The 21989-nt window shown below is 34.2% G+C and overlaps 1 protein-coding gene across 10 annotated transcripts in view; it reads left to right on the forward strand.

Annotated features, from left to right (window-relative positions):
* Window positions 1–19460, forward strand: part of ptprc (protein tyrosine phosphatase receptor type C) — a 58165-nt gene extending 38705 nt beyond the window's left edge. For all 10 annotated transcript variants that reach the window (XM_065259523.2, XM_065259524.1, XM_065259527.1 and 7 more), the window contains 20 exons: window positions 72–283; window positions 424–484; window positions 860–962; window positions 1060–1088; window positions 1165–1265; window positions 8450–8540; window positions 8626–8690; window positions 10457–10493; window positions 10680–10777; window positions 10891–11016; window positions 11116–11273; window positions 11920–12055; window positions 13765–13911; window positions 14013–14103; window positions 14190–14320; window positions 14403–14537; window positions 14614–14736; window positions 14845–15011; window positions 15095–15230; window positions 18464–19460. In XM_065259523.2, the coding sequence (XP_065115595.1) occupies window positions 72–283; window positions 424–484; window positions 860–962; window positions 1060–1088; window positions 1165–1265; window positions 8450–8540; window positions 8626–8690; window positions 10457–10493; window positions 10680–10777; window positions 10891–11016; window positions 11116–11273; window positions 11920–12055; window positions 13765–13911; window positions 14013–14103; window positions 14190–14320; window positions 14403–14537; window positions 14614–14736; window positions 14845–15011; window positions 15095–15230; window positions 18464–18835 (2519 nt within the window). In that variant the 3' untranslated portion in view covers window positions 18836–19460. The remainder of the gene's footprint in view (window positions 1–71; window positions 284–423; window positions 485–859; window positions 963–1059; window positions 1089–1164; window positions 1266–8449; window positions 8541–8625; window positions 8691–10456; window positions 10494–10679; window positions 10778–10890; window positions 11017–11115; window positions 11274–11919; window positions 12056–13764; window positions 13912–14012; window positions 14104–14189; window positions 14321–14402; window positions 14538–14613; window positions 14737–14844; window positions 15012–15094; window positions 15231–18463) is intronic.
* The last annotated feature ends 2529 nt before the right edge of the window (window positions 19461–21989 follow it).

The raw sequence follows: 21989 nt of genomic DNA on the forward strand, positions 1-21989 counted from the left end.
TCTGCATTTCTTGCTGTGTTATTGAACTAACAGAGGTCATAAATGAATTCTGTCCCTTTTTCTCCCAACAGAACCCAGTATCAGTCAAACCATACATGTAGATTACACTTCACACAATTCCATTAAAATAACATGCGATGGTGTCACAGATTGGAATGGAAAAGAAGGAACATATGAGGCTGTACTTGCATATGACGGATATTCTGACACACGTTCTTTACCTGTGAAAAAATGCGCGTTTTCATTTCCAGATCTTTACTACCTTACTACGTATAATATTAAGGTAATTATATCCTTTATTATTTATCAAAGACATTTCAGCCAAAATGGTCATATGTGTCAGAACTTTTAACATGTAGTTATAACGTGAAGTTGTCCTTTTTATTTACTTTTGCATTCATAATGTGTATTTATTAATTTTAGATTACAGCCACAAATGGAGAGAAAAAATCTTCTGAAATTACTCACAAAACTACTACTAAATGTAAGAGCAACTTTTCTTATTGTCACTTATTAGCTAATCTACTATAGTCTAACTAGAAAGAAAACATAAATAATCAATCAAAGATATATAACCTATTAAAGATATAACCTTGATATCTTTAAAAATGACTGAGTCCATTTCAAAGATTTAAATAAATGTGAAATTAATGATTGAAATCAAACTTTGACGCTCCAAATCTCAAGATTATTGAAGAGGAGACTTTAACCTGGATTTCACAGACAGGGTCACATATTTTTGTACACATTAAAATAGATTATTAAAATACAATATAGAGTTTAATGTATAATAGAGTCTGTTGTCACCTGAAAATATGATATTGCTTAGTATTTAAACATGCGTGTAATTTATTTTCAGACAACGACAAAGCTGTTATTGGATTTCTGGCTTTCCTCATTATTGTGACATCAATTGCCCTTCTTTTTGTGCTGTTCAAAATTTTCCTACTCAAACGAAAGCGGTCAGTGTTACACCTTCACAAATAACACAAATAATGAAGCTCATGTAGAGTTCAAATGAACGTTAATCGACCTTTCTGCTGGCATTTCTTACCACAGGACTCCTGAAGAAATTCCTCTTACAGCACGTAAGTGATGAGATTTTCATTGTCAGTTCAATGTTATTTGGAAGACCTTTATTGCAATTTTTCCTCTGTCATCCAGATTCGCTGCAAAACATCGATCCCATCTTAGCAGAGAATTTAATTGAGGTCTATAAGAGAAAGATTGCTGATGAAGGACGCCTTTTTATGGATGAGTTTCAGGTGACTTTATTATATATTCCACACAAACTATAATGCAAGGGTAGTAGCAGCACGTTTTAGATTAAATTAGGGTGTCGAAAGCATAAAAATGTGGGTGAGTCCTCCCCCAGAAAAAATCACTGGAGTAGATGCCATTTCCTGTTGTCTTGTAAATGAACATTATCAGGCTTTTATGTTTAGGTTCAGTAATTTCACTTTAATGGCAATGAAAAGGTTATTAGTCTGTCATTGAAATGCCTTATTTCAAAAAAGTGTCACTTTAGTCATTTCATGGGTATATAACCTATTTGATTGTCTTTCGCTGCAAAATCCTCTAAGTGCATGCAAGCTTTTTTTTGGCATAACAAATCCACTTCTTTGAGTAGGACAGAGCTGCACAATCACTAAAGATGCAACTAGAAACATTGCAAATAATGAAAATCTAAATGTAAAAATGAAGGCTTGCCACATCTGGGTTGTATTCAGGTCCAAGTACTCACAAGGAACCCAAGTTTGAATGTTTGAAAAATCAGGTATAAAGGGGTTAAACCAGGGGTTCTCAAAGTCCGGACTCCGGTCCGGATCCGGACCCGACGGGAACTTGATCCGGACCCGCGTCCACTTCATATTACAAGTGCATTAATTTCTATGTGATTGATTAAATGTGTGCATTTGCTACTGTACAAATGCATATTAAACTTGTAAACCATTCGTTTAGTTTTTTTTTCTTTTTAGATTTAAGAGTATTCCTGGTCCGAAAATAAAACGAGTTATTTAAAAATTTTCTGTGTGACGCTGTAGCCATCACACATAGATATTATGCACAGCTTCTTCATGTACTACGGCTTTTGATCAGTAAGTCCTTATCAATCTGAAATCACTGTTGGTTTGAGTCGTTTAAAACATGCATTTGAAAAAGCAACACTCGTCAAACATAATCTTTATACATAATCTTTATTATCATGAAAATACCTGAAAAAGTTTGAAGAACAGCAATATAAATAGCCTATATCCTTAAGACATATCCTTAAGACATTTCCTGGAGCTGCGTGTGTCTGGTTCTTCGTCTGCAGCACATATTGAGTTTCTGCACGAGAGCGCCCCCTGGCTTTTGGATGTAGTGGCATTTCACCATAATTCATTGAGAAGCATAGGAAGCATCATCAGCCAATTTATAGGTGCACCCCTAATTTTGGTCAGTGTCTCTGCCTACCAACCACACTTTTTTTGCCATGGTTTATGCATCTGATGGAGAACAAACTGTGCCATTTCTCTAATTGATCTGGATTTTGCACCTGGTTACTTGTGGCATATTTCTTGTGTTTATGTATTAATTTATTTTTTTTACTTTAAATGCAAAATACACTTATGTTTTTCCCAAACTATTTGTGTTGATTTGTTATATAAACAAATGATTTACATAAAGTTTTTCCGGACCTATGAAAATGATGAGAATTCAGATTTGGACCTTTGAAAGTAAACTTTGAGAACCCCTGGGTTAAACTGTAAGTAAATGCATTAAAGGAACAGTATGTAGGATTGTGGCCAAAACTGGTACTGCAGTCACACAACTGGTGGCCAATACACAACATGACAACATAAACATCAGTTGAGGGCTGCAACTCCACTTTTTAAATGACAATATTCTGGCCAGACCACTGTTGTCATTGATATAATTCAATTCAATTCAATTTTATTTATATAGTGCTTTTCACAATTGTTAATTGTTGCAAAGCAGCTTTACATGAGTAGATGTAGAGTAGAACACTGAGAATCAATACATAGTATAAGAAGTAGAATATAGCGGCTAAGGATAAACCGTGTAAGCGAGCGTATTGGTAATGTAACGTATACAGTAAAGTGCTAAGTTAAGGCAAAGTTGGCTGACTCTCCCTGGGACTAAAAAACCCCCTAGGAGAAAACCCAATGGGAAAAAATCCTAGAAGGACAAAAAACCCTAGGGAGAAATTAATATTTATATTTATAATATATAGACATGGTAGGGATAAGAAGCGGGTAAGCGGATTAAACTGGTTCAGCCGGTGGCCGTTGGTCGCGCATCGGTTGGGCATCACTTTGAAGGACAGATCAGTGGTGCGATGACCTTCACAGCAACAGGAATTGGGTCTGTTTGTCTCATTGTCCTCAGAGTCGAGGACGAGACAGGGAGACAAAAACAGAATTCTATTAGCGTAGGGGCCGTTCGCATGTAATGCAAGTGTCATACATTATAGTGGTTTAATTCAGCTCGGTTCCAGACAGGCTAACTATTGCGGCAAGAGTAAATTACCCATATGAGGTATGTGAGTGCTTTGTTCTAGACAAACTACTGCGGGAAAAGTACATTTACTGGACATTCTATGTGAATGCTTTGTTAAAGAAGAATGTCCTAAGTTTTGCTTTAAATTGCTCGACTGTGTCAGATACTCGAACATTATTTGGTAAATCATTCCATAGCTTAGGGGCCAAGTAGGAAAAGGATCTACCACCTTTAGACACTTTTGATATTCTAGGGATAATTAAGTAACCAGAATTTTGTGATCGCAGTTTACGTGGTGGATTGTATTCTGATAGTAGTTCTTTAATATACGAGGGCGCTAGGCCATTTAAGGCTTTGTAGGTGATTAGTAATATTTTAAATTGTATGCGATATTTAACTGGTAGCCAGTGTAAAGATGCCAGAATTGGACTAATGTGGTCATACTTTTTAGATCGAGTAAGCACTGATTTGCATTGCATCCCCCGAGTAACGAGTTACAATAGTCTATTCTAGAGGTCATAAAAGCATGGATAAGCTTTTCTGCATCTGATGCAGACAGCATATGGCGTATTTTTAAGATATTTCTAAGATGGAAGAATGCTGTGCGGCAGACGTTGGAGATATGACTATCGAAAGATAGATTGCTGTCAAACATTACGCCTAAATTCTTAACCGTGGAAGATGGCACCACCGTGCAGCCATCTATGGGCAACTTGTAATCTGACATATTATGTTTGGAGCGATTTGGTTCAATAATAAGTATCTCAGTCTTATTGGAGTTTAGCATAAGAAAGTTATGTGCCATCCAATCCCTAATATCACTAATGCAGTCTGTTAGCTTAGCAGACTGGTGGGTTTCGCTAGGATGTGAGGAGATGTAAAGCTGGGTATCATCCGCATAGCAGTGAAAACTTATGTTATGTTTCCTGATAATGTCTCCTAGAGGTAACATATATAACGAGAATAGGATAGGGCCTAGAACTGATCCCTGAGGTACGCCATATTTAACAGGGGAGTGATATGTGATATATATTTCTCATTTACATAAACAAAGTGATATCGATTGGTTAGATACGATCTAAACCAGGCTAACGCCTGACCACTGATGCCAACATAGTTTTCTAGTCTATTGAGTAAGATTGTGTGATCTATTGTGTCAAAGGCTGCACTTAGGTCTAGTAATATAAGAATTGAGATTTCACCATGGTCGGATGTTAATAGGAGGTCATTTGTAACTCTAAGCAGCGCTGTCTCTGTGCTATGGTGGGGCCTGAATCCTGATTGGAACTTTTCATATGTATTATTATTCGCTATGAATGTGCGTAGCTGGCTTGCCACTACTTTTTCTAATATTTTAGAAAGAAAAGGTAGATTTGAGATTGGTCTAAAGTTATTAAGATCTCCCTGGTCAAGGTTTGGTTTTTTTAATGAGCGGTCTAATAACTGCTAGTTTGAAAGCTGTTGGAACGTATCCTAAATCTAGCGATGAGTTAAAGATATTTAGTACCGTGTCGGACACTACATGAAATACCTCTTTTAGTAATTTTGTGGGAACAGGGTCTAATATACAGGACGATGATCAGGGTTCCCGCGGGGTCTTAAAAAGTCTAAAATTCAGAATGTTAATTTTAAGGCCTTAAAAAGTCTTAAAAACACCAAGATTTTTATCCCAGGTCTTAAATTGAATATACCCAAGTCTTAAATTTCTTACCTCTTTTCATTCCCAAAAAGCGTTGTCCGCAGAAAATAAAATAGTAATTTAAAACGCTGAAGAACTAACTTAATCAGTGGCGGAGGCAGAAAGTGTATGATGGTGGGTCTCTAAAAAGAAACGTTCCGCCCTTTGTCATAATCCACACAAATCGTGCCATAAGCTATATTTCAGGTGTTGTGATCTGACTGTTTACTGTGGGTTTGGCGAGAAACAATCCTTAAACTTAGTTCTGTATAAGCAAAAATCTTTTTCGGGGTAATTTATAAGCCCGTGGCTTACCTGAGCATTTGCCAGGTTCTGAAACATAGAGGACACAGAAGCGAACAAAAATCAATGCTGCTTTATTGAAAATCAACTTAAACAGTCGGGCCGTCGAGTCACGAGCCACCAACAGCGTGTCAACTTTAGTGTTACACAGTTTTATATTTTAGACTTTAATATTGCTCTTTGCTGCGATGCACTTGAACCTAACGCGCTTTTCCCTTCAGCTCTCCACAAACAGCAGCGATTGGCAGACGGAAAGCAAGAAAGTACCGTAATAAACCATATATTTAAAAAAAGTGCAATTGTCTTCTTTTAGGAACAATTCAAACTTTTTGATGGCGCAAATGCTTCAGGAGTTACGGTTAAATGAACAGCGGTAGAATCAGAGCCCTTTCGCATAGGCAGGCCGCTGCATACGGCATCAAGCCTGGTTTATTTAAGTTAACTGAGCATTACATTCGCAAGACATAAGCAAATTACAACAATTAACGATTAACTAAGAATAATAATCAATATTTTAAAGTTAATTTCAAAGTTAATATTCTGAAATAAAACCATTTCTGAAATAAGAAATGCGACCCTTCGGAGGCTACAGCCTTCGGATTGAGAAACGGTCTTAGTGGATAACGTTAGCAACACATATCAAACAGCCTTTTAATGGTAAATTTCATTTTCTTAATGCAGATTCATCCCTTATTGTGTAATTAGAGAGGCTATTAAACCTGATGGCGGTGTATATAGTGCATATTTATGCATAAAACGTATGGGTGGAGTGTTTTTTTTGGCTCTGTGATTCTGTATTCAATTAAATGCAATACATTAATTTATTAATAACTTGTATTAATAAAATGCATATATTAATGCTTTTAGGGATTAATTATAATTAAAAGTGATCTTTTGTTCTTTGTATATTTATAAACAGGCACAAGATATTTACACAGCACACAGTCAGTTGTACATTAAACATTATGGGGTGGTTTCCCGGGCAGGGATTAGCTTAAACCAGGACTAGGCCTTAGTTTAATTATGACATATAACTAGTTTTAATAAACATGCCTTACTAAAACCATTACTTGTGTGCATTTTGATGTATTTTAAGATATGTCAGTGCAAATTGTTTTCAAGTTTGGAAAGCTCTTATCCCTGTCTGGGAAACCTCCCCTATAAGCTTACGTACTACAGAGTGTGATGCATTTTAAAGCTTTAAAGTTGTATGAGGCAGTGTAAAACTAGGCACAAACCAGCAGCTGACCATACTAACTGATCTAATATTAGTGAATTTTATTTGTCAAAAAACATTGTTGATAGAATTTTATAAAAATACTACTTACACATATTAGTATGATGTATAAATATTGTAAATCAATGCATTTCTTGACTATTAATTAAGAAAAATCACAGCTCTTTGCCTCTAACTCAATGTATTTCAATGGCTCACTATGAGCCATTTTTGGGCTTCTATTGTCAGAAGTCTCTTCCTAAAGGGCTATGGGTAAAATTTGTCGGCGCCAACACTCGCAGTCTAATAGAGTTAAGCATAATGTATTTCCATGTATTTTGATTATCTGTTTTAAAACTGCGTTCATTTTATATTTTTCTATAACTGAATCAATAAAAATAGAACGTTTTAATAATTTCTGAGATCATTTGAATGCTTCTAGTAATGTGTCGTGTTGGTCTTAAATTTTACTCATAATGGTCTTAAAAGGTCTTAAAAAGGTCTTAAATTTAACTTGCTGAAACCTGCAAGAACCCTGGATGATTTAGATGACGTTACTAATTTAGAGAGCTCTTCTATTGTAGTAGGTTTAAATGACTCAAGATGTTCGTATGATAATCTAGTGGTCAATGTACTATTGGGTAGAGTGGTTGCTGCTTGCGTAGTTTCTATGTTTTCCCTAATAAACATAATTTTGTTAGTAAAGAAGTTCATGAAGTCGTTACTATTGTGTTGGAATTTACTATTGGTTTCTGTTTGTTCTTTGTTTCTAGTCAGTTTCGCAACTGTGCTAAAGAGGAAACGAGGGTTGTTATGATTTTCTTTAATAAGCGTACTGAGATAGGTAGATCTGCCGGTTTTAATAGCCTGTCTGTAGTGTTGAACACTCTCTTTCCATGCTGAACGCCATACCTCTAACTTTGTGTTTCGGTAGTTTCTTTCCATTTTTCTAGATACTTTTCAAGGGCTGCAGTATGATGGTCATACCATGGAGCTGCCGTTTTTTCTTTGATTCTCTTTTTTCGAATGGGAGCAACGGCATCCATCGTGCTAGAGCAAACGTTGTTCAGGTTTTCTATTATAATATCCAGATCTTCACGGTTATCTGCTACATGTTTCATTTGAGACAGGTCTGGAAGAGTGCTGATAAAGCTATCTTTAGTGGTGGAAATTATTGTTCTGGCTAATCTGTAGCATGTTGTAGACTGAGCGGTCCTATCTAGAAGTATTGTGTATGACACAAGGCAATGGTCTGAAACTGCATCGCTCTGGGGTGATATTTCGATGTCATTAATATTGAGTCTGAGTGACAGAATTAAGTCTAATGTGTGCTTACGAGTATGCGTGGGCCCTGACACGTTTTGTTTAATACCGAGAGAATTTAGAACATCCATAAACGCACGTCCTAATGCATCTTTTGAGTTATCCACATGGATATTAAAATCACCAACGATAAGAGCTTTATCTACAGTGACTGTAAGCTCAGATGTCTGCTATTTCTTTTAGAAAATCTGTGTGGTGGCCCGGAGGCCTATATATGGTAGCTAAAATGAACGAAAGCTGTTTGTTGTTACGATCAGTTATTTGAAATAACTATTTATTTGATATAAGTATTTGAAATAAAAATGATTTCTTAATGTCTAGTGACATATCAGGGCCATTTTATGATTCATTGATATAAATTTCTTACATACTGTTTCTTCAACTCCAAATTATATTGACCAGATTTCCCTGTCTTTTCTTCTCAGAGCATTCCCAGAATCTTCTCCAATTACACCATTAAAGAGGCTAAGAAGCAGGAAAACCAGTCCAAAAACCGCTATGTTGACATTCTGCCTTGTAGGTTTCATTTTGATATTGATATTTTTATATACTGCATTAATATAAGAATGTATTCATATCTGTATGGGTTCTGTTTCTGCAGATGATTATAATCGTGTTGTACTGACTGAAGGAAGCAATGATTATATCAATGCCAGCTTCATCGAGGTACCCGTTCATGTTTGTCTGCCTTCATTTTTAATGGAAAACAGCACCGTTTTTCAATATTTTACTATGTTCTTACCACAACTTAGACGAATTAATACAATCCGTGCACTTTTAATCTTTGTACAGCGTGTCATGAATGTGTTAGCATTTAGCCTAGCCTTATTCATTCCTCAGGATCCAAACAGAGATGAATTTAGAAGCAACCAAACACTTCCATGTTTTCCCTATTTAAAGACTGTTACATGAGTAGTTACACGAATAAGTATGGTTGCACAAAATAAAACATTTGTTTGGAGCCATAGGAATGAATGGGGCTAGGCTAAATGCTAACACATTCAAGAAGCGCTGTACAAAGATTAAAAGTGCACACATTGAAAAAAGATAGGTATGTATTAATTCATCTTAATTTAGGTAAGAACATAGGAAAATATTGAAAAACTGTGGTGTTTTCCTTTAACTCTTTCTCCGCCATTGACAAGTTATCTCGTCAATTAAGAGAAAACATTTGCATAAAAACGTGTTCCTGATGAATTTTTTTGTTAATCTGCAATACCGCATATTATCTAGATGACGCACTCACCCAATTTATGAAAAAACTGAAGCCAAAACTTTATTTACTTATTTTAAACTCTGTGTATGTTTTTGATAATCGTTCTGAATCCGACCTCGAACAAAATTCCTTCACAAAAATGTAATTATTTTAGCTTTTTGCTGAATTTTTTTTAAAGAAAAATATGCATATTTAAGAGTTCATAAGCAGAGAAAAAATATAGATAGGATAAAAGTTTTTTTCCCGTTTTGTTTGTTTGTTTGAAAGCAGAGAGTATGTTAATTTGTTTTTAGAAGAAAATTTTCCTGGAAGGCCTTTTGTAAAACTTTTGTGAAAATCACAAAAAATGGCTGGTGGGGAATAAGTTAATAGTACACTTATGTGGTTATCAAAAAATAAATTGCAACCAACGGCTCGCTCCACAGTTCACCCCTCCTTTTCAAAACGCATAGTGAAGCTACGGTAGCCCCCACAGGACAAACACGTCAATATCTGAGACAACGTAGTGATAAAACACGCTCAGTACAACAATTTGTCCGTTTAGGGCTACTGTAGAAACATGACAGCAAAAAATGGTGCCTTCCATGTAATGCATTATATTATATTTCTGCCAAGAGAAGTCCCACATTGCACATTTAATATTAATAAATGCTGTTGAAGTATTGTTCATTGTTAGCTAATGCATTATGTAAGGAATAATTGACGACGGGCCATTGAATTATAAGAAAATAATGCACACCCAAAATGCAATGCATTACACTGCGGACATTTGACAAGTGCGGTTATTAGAAATTAATGCATACTCACGGAACATTTCTCAGCCAATCAGATTACAGCATTCAACAGACCCATGGTATAACTAATGTTATTCCATGTGTCTGTTGAATGCTTTCTTCTAATTGGGTGTTGATTATTTTTCAACAACCGCACACCTAACCTTTAAAATGTCTTAAAAATAGGAACTAGAGCAATGTTTGTGGTAACCGTGGTATAAGCAGAATAATTCACTACGGTCCTTTGAATTATTTGAAAATAATGCACACCCACGGTGAAACTCGCGTCGTGCAGCATAACCACCTTGGGTGTGCATTTTCTTCTTATAATTCAACGGCTCGTCGTCAATTATTCCTTAAATAACAAATCCCAGTGGTTTATATTTCGAAACATACACATTTCGCACTTTTTGGTGCATATGATCATTTTTTTTTTATTTCAGGGATTCAAAGAGCCAAAGAAATACATCGCAGCCCAAGGTAGAGTATATGTACACTTTTATAAAACAGATTAAATATGCCAATTTAGTTTAGTAAATAGTGACTGTGATTATAATGATTTTACCACAGTAAAGTGGAGTTTAAATGAGCGTACTGCTTTTATTTGCTTATTAAATTCAAGAGCTGTTACATCTGTTTCCATTTTATCATTATTGGATTTTCCAGGACCCAAGGATGAGACCATTGAAGATTTCTGGAGGATGATCTGGGAGCAAAAGTCATCCATCATCGTCATGGTTACCCGTTGTGAGGAAGGAAATAAGGTAAGATTTCTCTTTGCTTTTGTCTAATTTATTTCTGACTGATGCTGTCTAAACTACTAATCTTCAACATAATGTGAATTATTGTCAATGACTACTATTTTTTCACCTTTCAGACCAAATGTGCTCAGTACTGGCCATATTTAGAGAGAGAAACTGAGATATATGAAGATTTTGTGGTGAAAATAAAATCAGAAGAACACTGCCCCGATTACATCATTCGCCATTTGCTTGTAACCAATGTAAGCGGATCTTTGTTCGTTGCCTATATTAATACTATATATTATATACTGTGTTAAACAATGCTCAGACACACTTTTCCTTGTGTGTGTCTCTTACAGAAGAGAGAGAAAGCCGCCGAAAGAGAAGTCACTCACATTCAGTTCACCAGCTGGCCGGATCACGGTGTCCCTGGAGACCCCAGCCTGCTTCTGAAGCTGAGGAGAAGAGTCAACTCCTTCAAAAACTTCTTCAGTGGTCCAATCGTGATACACTGCAGGTAAAAATACATTGCGATGCATATAATCTAAATCTGAGAGGGGGCTATAACACTAATTTGGATTCTTGATGTTACATTTTAAGGTGCCCTAAACAAGATCATGAGTAATTTTTTCATTTTAATAACTGTATTAAGCACATAATTGTCTGGCTAAAGTCTCAAAATTATGAGATTTGAGGATTAATTGTTTGATTGATTAAATTGATTTCAATCTTTTTCATGATCTTATTCAGTTATTATTAAATATATCAAGGTTATATTTTGACAGAATGACCTTTACATTATATAAGATGATTTTATGAAAAAAAAGGACTTAAAAATGACTTAAAGGCGGGGTGCATGATCTCTGAAAGCCAATGTTGACATTTGAAATCACCTAAACCAACACGCACCCACCCCAATATAATCTGGACCTTCTTTTGATAGACCCGCCCCACACATACGAAACCCAGGCAATAATGTTGGTTAGTAGACATGACCCTTACTGCTGATTGGCTACAAATGTGTTTTCCAAAATGTTTTTTTAAAAATCATGCACCCCGCCTTTAAGCTGGGTTTTCACAGACTGAGTCGCAAGTGCTCCAAGGTCTGCACAATATTTTCTAGTTTAAGAAGCTTAATATGAATATCTTCTTGTCATCTGTAGCGCCGGTGTCGGACGCACAGGAACGTATATTGGCATTGACGCCATGATCGAAAGTTTGGAGTCAGAGGGCAGAATGGATATTTATGGATATGTGGCAAAACTACGTCGCCAGCGTTGCCTCATGGTTCAAGTTGAGGTAAGACCGCTGGGAAAGAGCAAATCTTGACCATTTATTTTGGGTATGAAGGTACACTTGGGTACAAAGAGCAGCCCGATTTTGTTAGATTTAGTAGAATGGTCAATAGTACCAACATTAGCAATTACATGCGTTTCTAAATGTATCTGTTTTACACAGTTGTAATTAAACAAATACGAATTATCCAATGTATATTTAATCAAGTTAAATATAATGTGTTTATTAATATTAATAAACACTAAGGGCAGGTTTAGATTAATCCAAGACTAGGCCTTGGTTATATTAACTCTTTTCCAGCCATTGATGTGTTATCTCGTCAATTAAGAGAAAACATTTGCATGAAAAATGTGTTCCTGATGAATTTTTATGGTTATCTGTAATTTTAAAAAAAATTAATAATTTTAAACTCTGTGTATGTTTGGATAATCGTTCTCAATCTAATCTCGAACAAATTCCTTCACAAAAATGCAATTATTTTAGCTTTTTGCTAAAATACTGTATTTTTAAAGAAATATACCCATATTTAAGAGTTTATAAACAGAGAAAAAATATAGATAGACATATAGATAGATTTTCCCTATTTGTTTGTTTGTTTGAAAGCAGAGGGTCTGTTCTTTTATTTGATATATGTGTATGTTTATATATTAATAGAAGAACATTTTCCTGGAAATGCATTTTGTGAAACTTGTGAAAATCACAAAAAAGTTGTCAAGCATCTCTTAAAAAAAATGACTGGCGGGGAATGAGTTAAACAAATAGCATGTATTAAATATAAATGTAATAATTAATAAGTTAAATAAATAAATAAATAAATATATATATATATATATATATATATATATATATCCCCAGAGTACATATGTGAAGTTTTAGCTCAAAATATCATATAGATAATTTATTATAACATGTTAAAATTGCCACTTTGTATGTTTAAGCACTAAATGGCAGTGCCGTGGTTGGATAGTGCAGATTAAGGGGCGGTATTATCCCCTTCTGACATCACAAGGGGAGCCACAGTTCAAGAACCTATTTTTCCACGTGCTTGCAGAAAATGGTTTACCAAAACTAAGTTACTGTGTTGATCTTTTTCACATTTTCTAGGTTGATAAAAGAACTGGGGACTCAAGTCGGATTTTTATGATATGTCCCCTTTAAGATAAACATTTAGAGAACATCAAAATGATTGTAGATTTACATTTGAATGTAATCTTAAAATTACTGTTGAATAGTTTTTTTTAAATATTTATTAAGTTGTAAAACTGTTGTGCTTATTTAGAAAAATTCATTAGCAATATATGTTTTTATTGTTAAATATGAGTCTCATTTAAGTCCCTTTTAGTATGCTTTAACTCTTTTAGCGCCAGCATTTTTCATTATTTTCACAAATATGGCAGCGAAAGAGTTAATCCACATTTAGGCACTCAAAAAATAGGCTGAATATTTAATTATTTTGTTAATTATGTGACCCAGTCAATTGAAACTCAGTTAAGGTCATTTTTTTGTGATTTGTCATTTTCTTCATAAAATCATAATGTAAAGAACATCACAATCTTGATATCTTCAATATTGACTGAGTAAGATTATCAAACTTTCATCATTATTAGACTTTTTTAATCTGGATCACACACATGGTCACATATATACATAAAATATTATTTGAAATATTTAGTTGTTTATTTAAATGTGGATATGTTTATGTGTGTGTCTAGTCCCAGTACATATTGATCCACACGGCTCTGATAGAACATAACCAGTTCGGAGAAACAGAAGTCTTGCTGTCCGATTTCCATTCGGAGCTCAACACCCTCAGACACAAAGATGGAAATGACACAAGCTTGCTTGAAATGGAGTTCCAGGTTTGTCATTTCTACTTTAAATAATAGAGATGATCCAATATCCACCACATTGAGACTCCTCATACCGAATTTTCATTAATTTCCTTGTCCTTTATTTATAGAAACTCCCGAAATTTAAAAACTGGAGAACATTTAACACCGCAACCAACGAGGACAACAAGAAGAAAAATCGCTACTCGACTGTTGTCCCATGTAAGTGACCACCGTCAGCTTTACGTCTAACTTAATATATCTTTAAATCCTCTACTGACAGATATCTAAATATATTTCTCCCGCAGATGATTACAACCGTGTCCTGTTCAGACTTGAGTTAGACTCCAACCAGACCAGTGATCCCGAAGATGATGATGAATCTTCATCAGACGAAGAGGAGGAATCTAATGAATACATCAACGCCTCCTTTATTGACGTACAGCAGTTATTATTTTTTATTTTTTGTTTTCCATAAGCAGGTTTATAAATATTAATCATACTGAATTGCTTTCCAACAGGGTTACTGGTGTGGGAAGAGTCTCATAGCGGCACAGGGACCTCTGGCCAACACGGCAGCTGAGTTCCTGCTAATGCTTTATCAACAACAAACCAAAACTATAGTCATGCTAACCGATTGCAAAGAAGACGACAAGGTACAACTTCCCACAATGCATTGCATACTGTAATTCAAAAGAAACGTCACACATTTCATGGCAACTATTTCTACAGGATTATTGCTTTCAGTACTGGGGAGATGAAAAGAAAACGTTCGGAGATATTGAAATCGAAGTGAAAAAGACAGAGAGTTTCACGACGTACGTCAGACGACGTTTGGCGATCCAGTCCACAAAGGTAACCTCCGTTTTTTTATTTTACATGACATTTTTTTATTTAATTGGGTGTGTATCATCTCACATTAGTTAATACAATTAAGTTATTGATCTTCTGTCTGTCTAACAGAAGAAGGAGGTGCTTGAAATGGACCAGTATCAGTTCCTCAAGTGGAAAAGCCGAGAGCTTCCAGAGAACGCTCAGGAGTTGATCGAGATGATGAGGAGCATCAGAGAGTCCGGCGGTTACGACAACAGCAGGAAGAACCGAAGCATTCCCATCGTGGTGCATTGCAAGTGAGTCCAGATACACAGATATGCAGACGTTTCTTTATTGTCGTTTTTTTACTTATTATTAACTGCCTCAAACTTTATATCAGCAATGGATCTTCACGTACTGGGATCTTCTGCGCCTTGTGGAATCTCCTGGACTGCGCATTAACGGAGAAGTTGGTGGACGTTTTCCAGGCGGTCAAAAACGTGCGCAAGGAGAGACAGGGAATGATAGAGACATTCGTAAGTTTCCAGTTTTGTACATATAGGATGCACCAATTTTACATTTATACATTTGGCAGATGCTTTGATCCAAAGCGACTTCCTGTGCATACAAGTTATACGTTTATTTGATCAATGTGTGTGTGTTCCCTGGGAATCACTTAACTCATTCCCCGCCCACCATTTTTTTTTAAAGTTGCACGCCAGCATTTTTTGTGTTTTTCAAAAATGCCTTCCAGGAAAAATGTTCTTCATAAAATATATAAACATACAAATATATCAAATGAAAGAACAGACCCTCGGCTTTCAAATAAACAATAAACAAACAAACAAAACAGGAAAAAATGTTTCATCCTATCTATATTCTTCTTTAAAAATATTTTTAAGCAAAAAGCTGAAATAAATGCATTTTTGTTAAGGAATTTTGTTAGAGATCAGATTCAGGACAATAATCAAAACATACACAGAGTTTAAAATGAGTAAATAACGTTTTGGCTAGGGTAGGTATAAATTGGGTAGGTGGCCATCTAGTGGATAATCGCGGTATTGCAGATTAACATAAAAATACATCAGGTTTTATTCACATTTTTTTTAAGATAACTCTTCGGGCAAAGTGTTAAAACAGAGCAGCTAATGCAGATGTTTAACCCTTTCCTTACACGAACATGTTTGTTTACCCAAAAATGAATATTATGAATTAATATGAATGAAATTTATATTAAGACACCCTCATGTTGTTTCAAACGTGTTTGACTTTAAGAGCAAACATTTTAAGGAACTTTAAAGCTGTTTATTTTAGTTTTGAACATTCTCTGTTTTTTTACATTGGCACAAAGAAAAATTCCAACAAAATTCACTTTGGAGATACAGTATACAATACTATTCTTCCATATGTAAGTGATTTATGTTTGAGCACAGGTTAAAGCTGTTTATTTTAACAATAAAAGTAAAAGGTGAGACCTTTCAGCTGGACATCACCTCATACAGCTCGACCTGATTTTGACAAGTGAGAGATGTCCTCAGGGCAACGTATTGTGTTGACCCAAGGACAACATTTTTGTAAATAAAACATAAACCCACTCCAAACTATAACTAAAATCTAAAATCAGAGGGAAATGATAAAAATGGTAAACGTACATTTTTTAAATGTTAGGTTTTTTGTTTTATTTGTACATTATAAAAATGTAAATTGAAATTAAATGGAAGGAATTAACTCATTCCCTGCCAGCCATTTTTAAAAAAAGTTGCATGCCTGCATTTTTTGTAAATTACAAAAGTTTCACAAAATCCCTTCCAGGAAATTTTTCTTCTAAAAATATATAAACATACAAATATATCAAATGAAAGAACAGACCCTCTGCTTTCAAACAAACAAACAAAATGGAAAAAAAATAGTTTCATATTTTTTTCTCTGCTTATAAACTCTTAAATATGGGTATTTTTCTTTAAAAATAATTTTTTTTAAAAAGCTGAAATAATTGCATTTTTGTGAAGGAATTTTGTTAAAGATCAGATTCAGAACGATTATCAAAACATACACAGAGTTTAAAATTAGTAAATAACGTTTTGACTATAGTTTTTTCATTAATTGTGTAGTGTAGTGCCATCTAGTGGATAATCGTGGTATTGCAGATTTTCTTAATTTCTTAAAGACGAGATAACTTGTCAATGGCGGGGAAAGAGTTAAAAGAGCAGCTGCAGATGTTTAACCCTTTCCTTACACGGACATGACCCCAAATTAAAGAGTGTGTTTATCCAAAAATACATATATTATAAATAAATATTAATAAAATTTATATTTACACGACCTCATGTTGTTTCAAACCTGTTTGACTTTAAGAGGAACATTTTTAAGAACCTTTTTAAGCTGTTTATTTTAACAATAAAAGTAAAAGTTGAGACCTCATACAGCTCGACCTGATTTTGACCCAAGGACAAAATTTTTGTAAATAAAACTTAAACCCACTCCAAACCCCAACCATAACTAAAATCTAAAATCAGAAGGAAATGCTAAGTGAAAACAATGGTCTAGAAAAGAGGTGCCCAAAGTGGGCCAGCAAAAACCTTTAATTTGGCCCGTCATGCCATGTGAGATAAGAAAAAAGGGTAAACGTAATTGACGCAGATGTTCATATTTCTAAAATGTAATTTTTTTGTTTTATTTGTACATAACAAAAATGTAAACTGAAATTAAATGCAAAAAATTAAAGTGAATAAATGTTTTTTTAATGTACATGCATTTTTGAAGTGTATAGCATGCGTCACGAAACAAAACAAACTCGGGTACTACAAGACTAATAATGTAGAGGTCGAGACAATGGCACACAGACAAAAAGAAATGTACAAATGATTGGCAAAATGTTTTCTTTTTAAAACGGTTACCTTTAAAAATTACTTCAATTTGAATATAACACACCAACATTTATTTCGTCCCACAGCCTTATGTCAGGTTTGATTTTTAGCCCTTGGTAGAAACATTTTCGGGCACCCCTGGTCTAGAAGCGCCTAAACCTGCTTGTATGCTTAAACTTATTTCTGAAATCTAATTGGTTGATTGAAATGTTGTCCCAGGGTCAACATAATGTTGCCCTGAGGACATCAACCAGTTTGCAAAATCAGGAGAGCCACCTCATACAGGTTTAAAACAACATGAGGATGATTGACAATATCTTAACATTTTGGGTAATCTATCCTTTTAACTCTTTCCCTGCCACTGACAAGTTATCTCGGCAATTAAAAGAACACATTTGCATTAAAAAAATGTGTTTCTGAAGAATATTTATGTTAATCTGCAATACTGTTATTATCCACTAAATTTACCCAATTTATGAAAAAACTGAAGCCAAAACGTTATTTACAAAATTTTTAACTCTAAAATGCAATTATTTTGTGTCTAAAACTAAAATGCAATTATTCCAGCTGTTTGCTAAAAAAAATATTTTTAAAGAAAAATACGCATATTTAAGAGTTTATAAGGAGAGAGAAAAATAAAGATAGGATGAAACTCTTTTCCCCCTTTTTGTTTATTGTTTGTTCGTTTGAAAGCAGAGGGTCTGTTCTTTTATTTGATATATTTTATTGTTTATATATTTTTAGAAGAAAATTTTCCTGAAAGGCATTTTATAAAACTTGTATGAAAATCACAAAAATGCTGGCGGGCAACTTTTCAAAAAAATGGCTGGCAGGGAATGAGTTTCCCTTTTCCCTTTAATTCTTGCATTTATTAAATGAATTCTGTATTTTCTGTATCACAGGAGCAGTATCAGTTCCTCTATACGGCCCTAGAGGGCGCCTTTCCCGTGCAGAATGGTGGCATAAAGTCACAAGCATCCGACAGCATCCAAATCATCAACGAAACCACAGCACTTCTCTCTGAACAAGCCAGCAATACCAACACTGACCAGAAGGAGGAGAAGGAGGAGGAAACAAGCAAACCCAAAGAGAGCAGTGAGCAGAAAGACACAGATGCTCCTGTTGCTCCTGCTCCTCCTCCTGCTGATGCTCCTGCTGCTGATGCTACAGCTAAAGAAGAAAGCAGCACATCACCATCACCACCAGAGGGAGACAATGAGAAACCATCCACAGAGGGCACCACAAATGGGCCTACCGTCACTGTAGAGGTCTAAGCAGCCTTAAAAAAAACAATATTGGGTAATATTGTGGTCATTCAAGATCAGACGTTGTAGATTTGACACCAAGTGTCTTGGAGAAAGATGTGATACCAGCTCGTTTCTATTTTTTACATTTAAATCTTATTGTATATTCTACGGTGCATATGACTAGCACGCTTGCGGAGAGTTCATGGCTTAAACCTGAAGTTATTACCTCAGGGTTAGATTTTGGATTTAATTTTGTATAATGATGCTGTTTGAGTGAAATCTGTCCATATAATGTTTATTTGAACGTATGTAAAGGTTTTGCTATATGATTTGACGTTTTTAGGCAGACTGCATATTTGAATGTATTGTAAAATAACACCTTGGAGAAGATATTTTCTATATTTTTATTTGTTTGAAATTTGGTCTTGTTACTGAATCTAAATATTGGTGCCTGATGGATAGAAATATATTTGAATTGAGTGCTTTTTTATGTTTTTAAACCAAAAATTAGAGCAAAGATAACTTTGCACTACATAGCTGTCATCAAACTTTCACTTGGCTGTTTGTCTGAATTGTAAAACCTTAATGCAGTTTTTCATTTTAAGCAGATGTTTAATGTAACTTAAAGAATAAAGGATCGCTTGAACAATAACGTGTCTTTAATTTGCCACCAAGCATGAAATAATTGACATCCTGTTCACAAATTCAGGCTGCGTGATTGCTTTTGCATGTGGAAAGCTTGCGCTTTTTTAAGTGCATTTGTGCATCAAATGGGTCGGTATATTGATGCAGGTGTGCAAAATGTGTCAGACCCTTTTTATGGCATATTTAACCCAATTCTGTCCTTACCAGGTGTGAAAACTAGAACTTTAAATAAAATCAAGTAAAAACATTCAATAAAAAAATAAAGTTGATGTAATACAAGCTAACAACACAAGATGGCGCATGTTAACAAAGAAGTGAGTAGTGTGTATATATGTAATAAAATATTGCTGTAAGATTATTTTGCTTTGTGATGACAGGCTGTTGGATACTTTAAAGCATACCTAACATTTTATATAACATTTTGCATGTTTATGATAAACAAAAATCCATTCACATATTATTTTATTTATTTTATTTTGGATTATGGATGGGATGTGACTCTGAAAGTCTAAAAATATGTTAAAATTAAACTTAAAATTGTCTTTTTTTATAAATATCTCAAAGTATTAAACAGGTGAACATGTAAATAGAGCAGCATAAGCAGGCATTTCCCCTTAAATAAATCATCGGGGTGCTTGATTTGCATTCAGCTGTCATGCCAAACTCCACCCATTCATACAATTATCATATTTCATGCAACTTTTATGAATGTCTGACTTTATAAACGTACACACAGTCTGTGAAATCCATGCTTAACATCTATAACCATGAGATTATCAAAGTTTGATTTTAATCTTGAACATGACCTTACTCAGTCAATATTAAAGATATCAAAGTTATATTTTCACACAATGATGTAGGATGATTTATTATTATTATATGTAGAAAATGACATTGGTTTTCACAAATCAGGTATATGTTAATGTATTTAATTGAAGCTTCTCTTCTATATATGTTATATATGTGACGCTGTCCTCTCTGTAATTAGCGAGTGTTGTTTAGGGAGGGATTCGTCTCTAATTGCACACTTCAAGCTTGACACTAAATATAGCGACTGAGAGCTGATCAGATGCTTTCTGTGGTTACTCTTCATGCATGTTAAGAGACGGTTAAACGTACTGTATATTTGTAAATGGCAGTAAATGCAAATGTGTTTTATATTTGAAGTATTTAGAGGATGGGTTTTTCCCAAAAGGGTTTTTTATTGTACAGTGTTCATGCCAGCCACATGAACAACGCTAGAATGTGGTTTTAACGTGATAGTTGATTTATTTAATAATATTAAATATTGACTTATCATTACAAGTCATTTTAACTTTGATTTTTTATCTTGACTATTTTATTTAAGTAACAACAACTCATCACTAAAGTTGAATTAGCTTAACTTATTCCTATAACTTTATTTTAAGTTGCAACAACTCATCATCAGTCAAGATAAAAAAAACAAAATGAAATGACTTGTAACTCCAAATTGAATTTATTTAAAAATGCAATTTTCAAAGTGCAGAGTAGGCAAAGAGATTAACTTATTCCCCGTCAGCCTTTTTAAAAAAAAAGTTGCCCGCCAGCATTTTTTGTGATTTTCACCAAATGCTTTCTAGGAAAAATGTCTTCTATAAATATATAAACATACAAATATATGAAATGAAAGAACAGACCCTCTGCTTTCTAACAAACAAACAAAATGGGGGAAAGTTTCATCCTATCTTCATTTTAACAAAAATCTGAAATAATTGCATTTTTGAAAATGAATTTTATTAGAGATCAGATTCAGAACAATGATCAAAACATGCACGGAGTTTAAAAATTAATTAAATTAGTTTTTGCTGCAGTTTTTTATAAATTGGGAAAGAGCGCCATCTAGTGGATAGTAGCGAAATTACAGATTACTGTAAAAACTCGTCAGGAAAGCGTCATTGGCAGGGAAATGTTTTCTCTTATTAAACCCATTCATTTATGTTTGTTTGTTTAGCTTTTTAAGTAAGTTTACTTTACTAACTTTATTTATTTATATTATAATATATATAATATTTTACTTAAGTCTGTAAATTTTCTTCTAAAAATATATAAACATACAAATATATCAAATAAAGAAAAGACCCTCTGCTTTCAAACAAACAATAAACAAACAAACAAAATGGGGAAAAAAATTTCTTCCTAACTATATATATTTTTTCTTTACTTATAAACTCTTAAATATGGGTATTTTTCTTAAAAAATATAGTTTTTTATCAAAAAGCTGAAATAATTGCAATTTTTGTGAAGGAATTTTGTTAGAGATCAGATTCAGAAAGATTATCAAAACATACACAGAGTGTAAAATAAATAAATAATTTTTTGCTTCAGTTTTTTATAAATTGGGTAAGTGCGCCATCTAGTGGATAATCACGACATTACAAATAACCATAAAAACTCATCAGGAACACATTTTTTTCATGCAAATATTTTCTCTTAATTGACGAGATATTACGTCAATGGCGGAGAAAGAGTTAAATGAAATTATAACATTGTTTTTAAACCTATTCATTTATATTTG

This window comes from Paramisgurnus dabryanus, chromosome 24 (genome assembly GCF_030506205.2).
Source record: "Paramisgurnus dabryanus chromosome 24, PD_genome_1.1, whole genome shotgun sequence".
Classification (NCBI taxonomy): Eukaryota; Metazoa; Chordata; class Actinopteri; order Cypriniformes; family Cobitidae; genus Paramisgurnus; species Paramisgurnus dabryanus.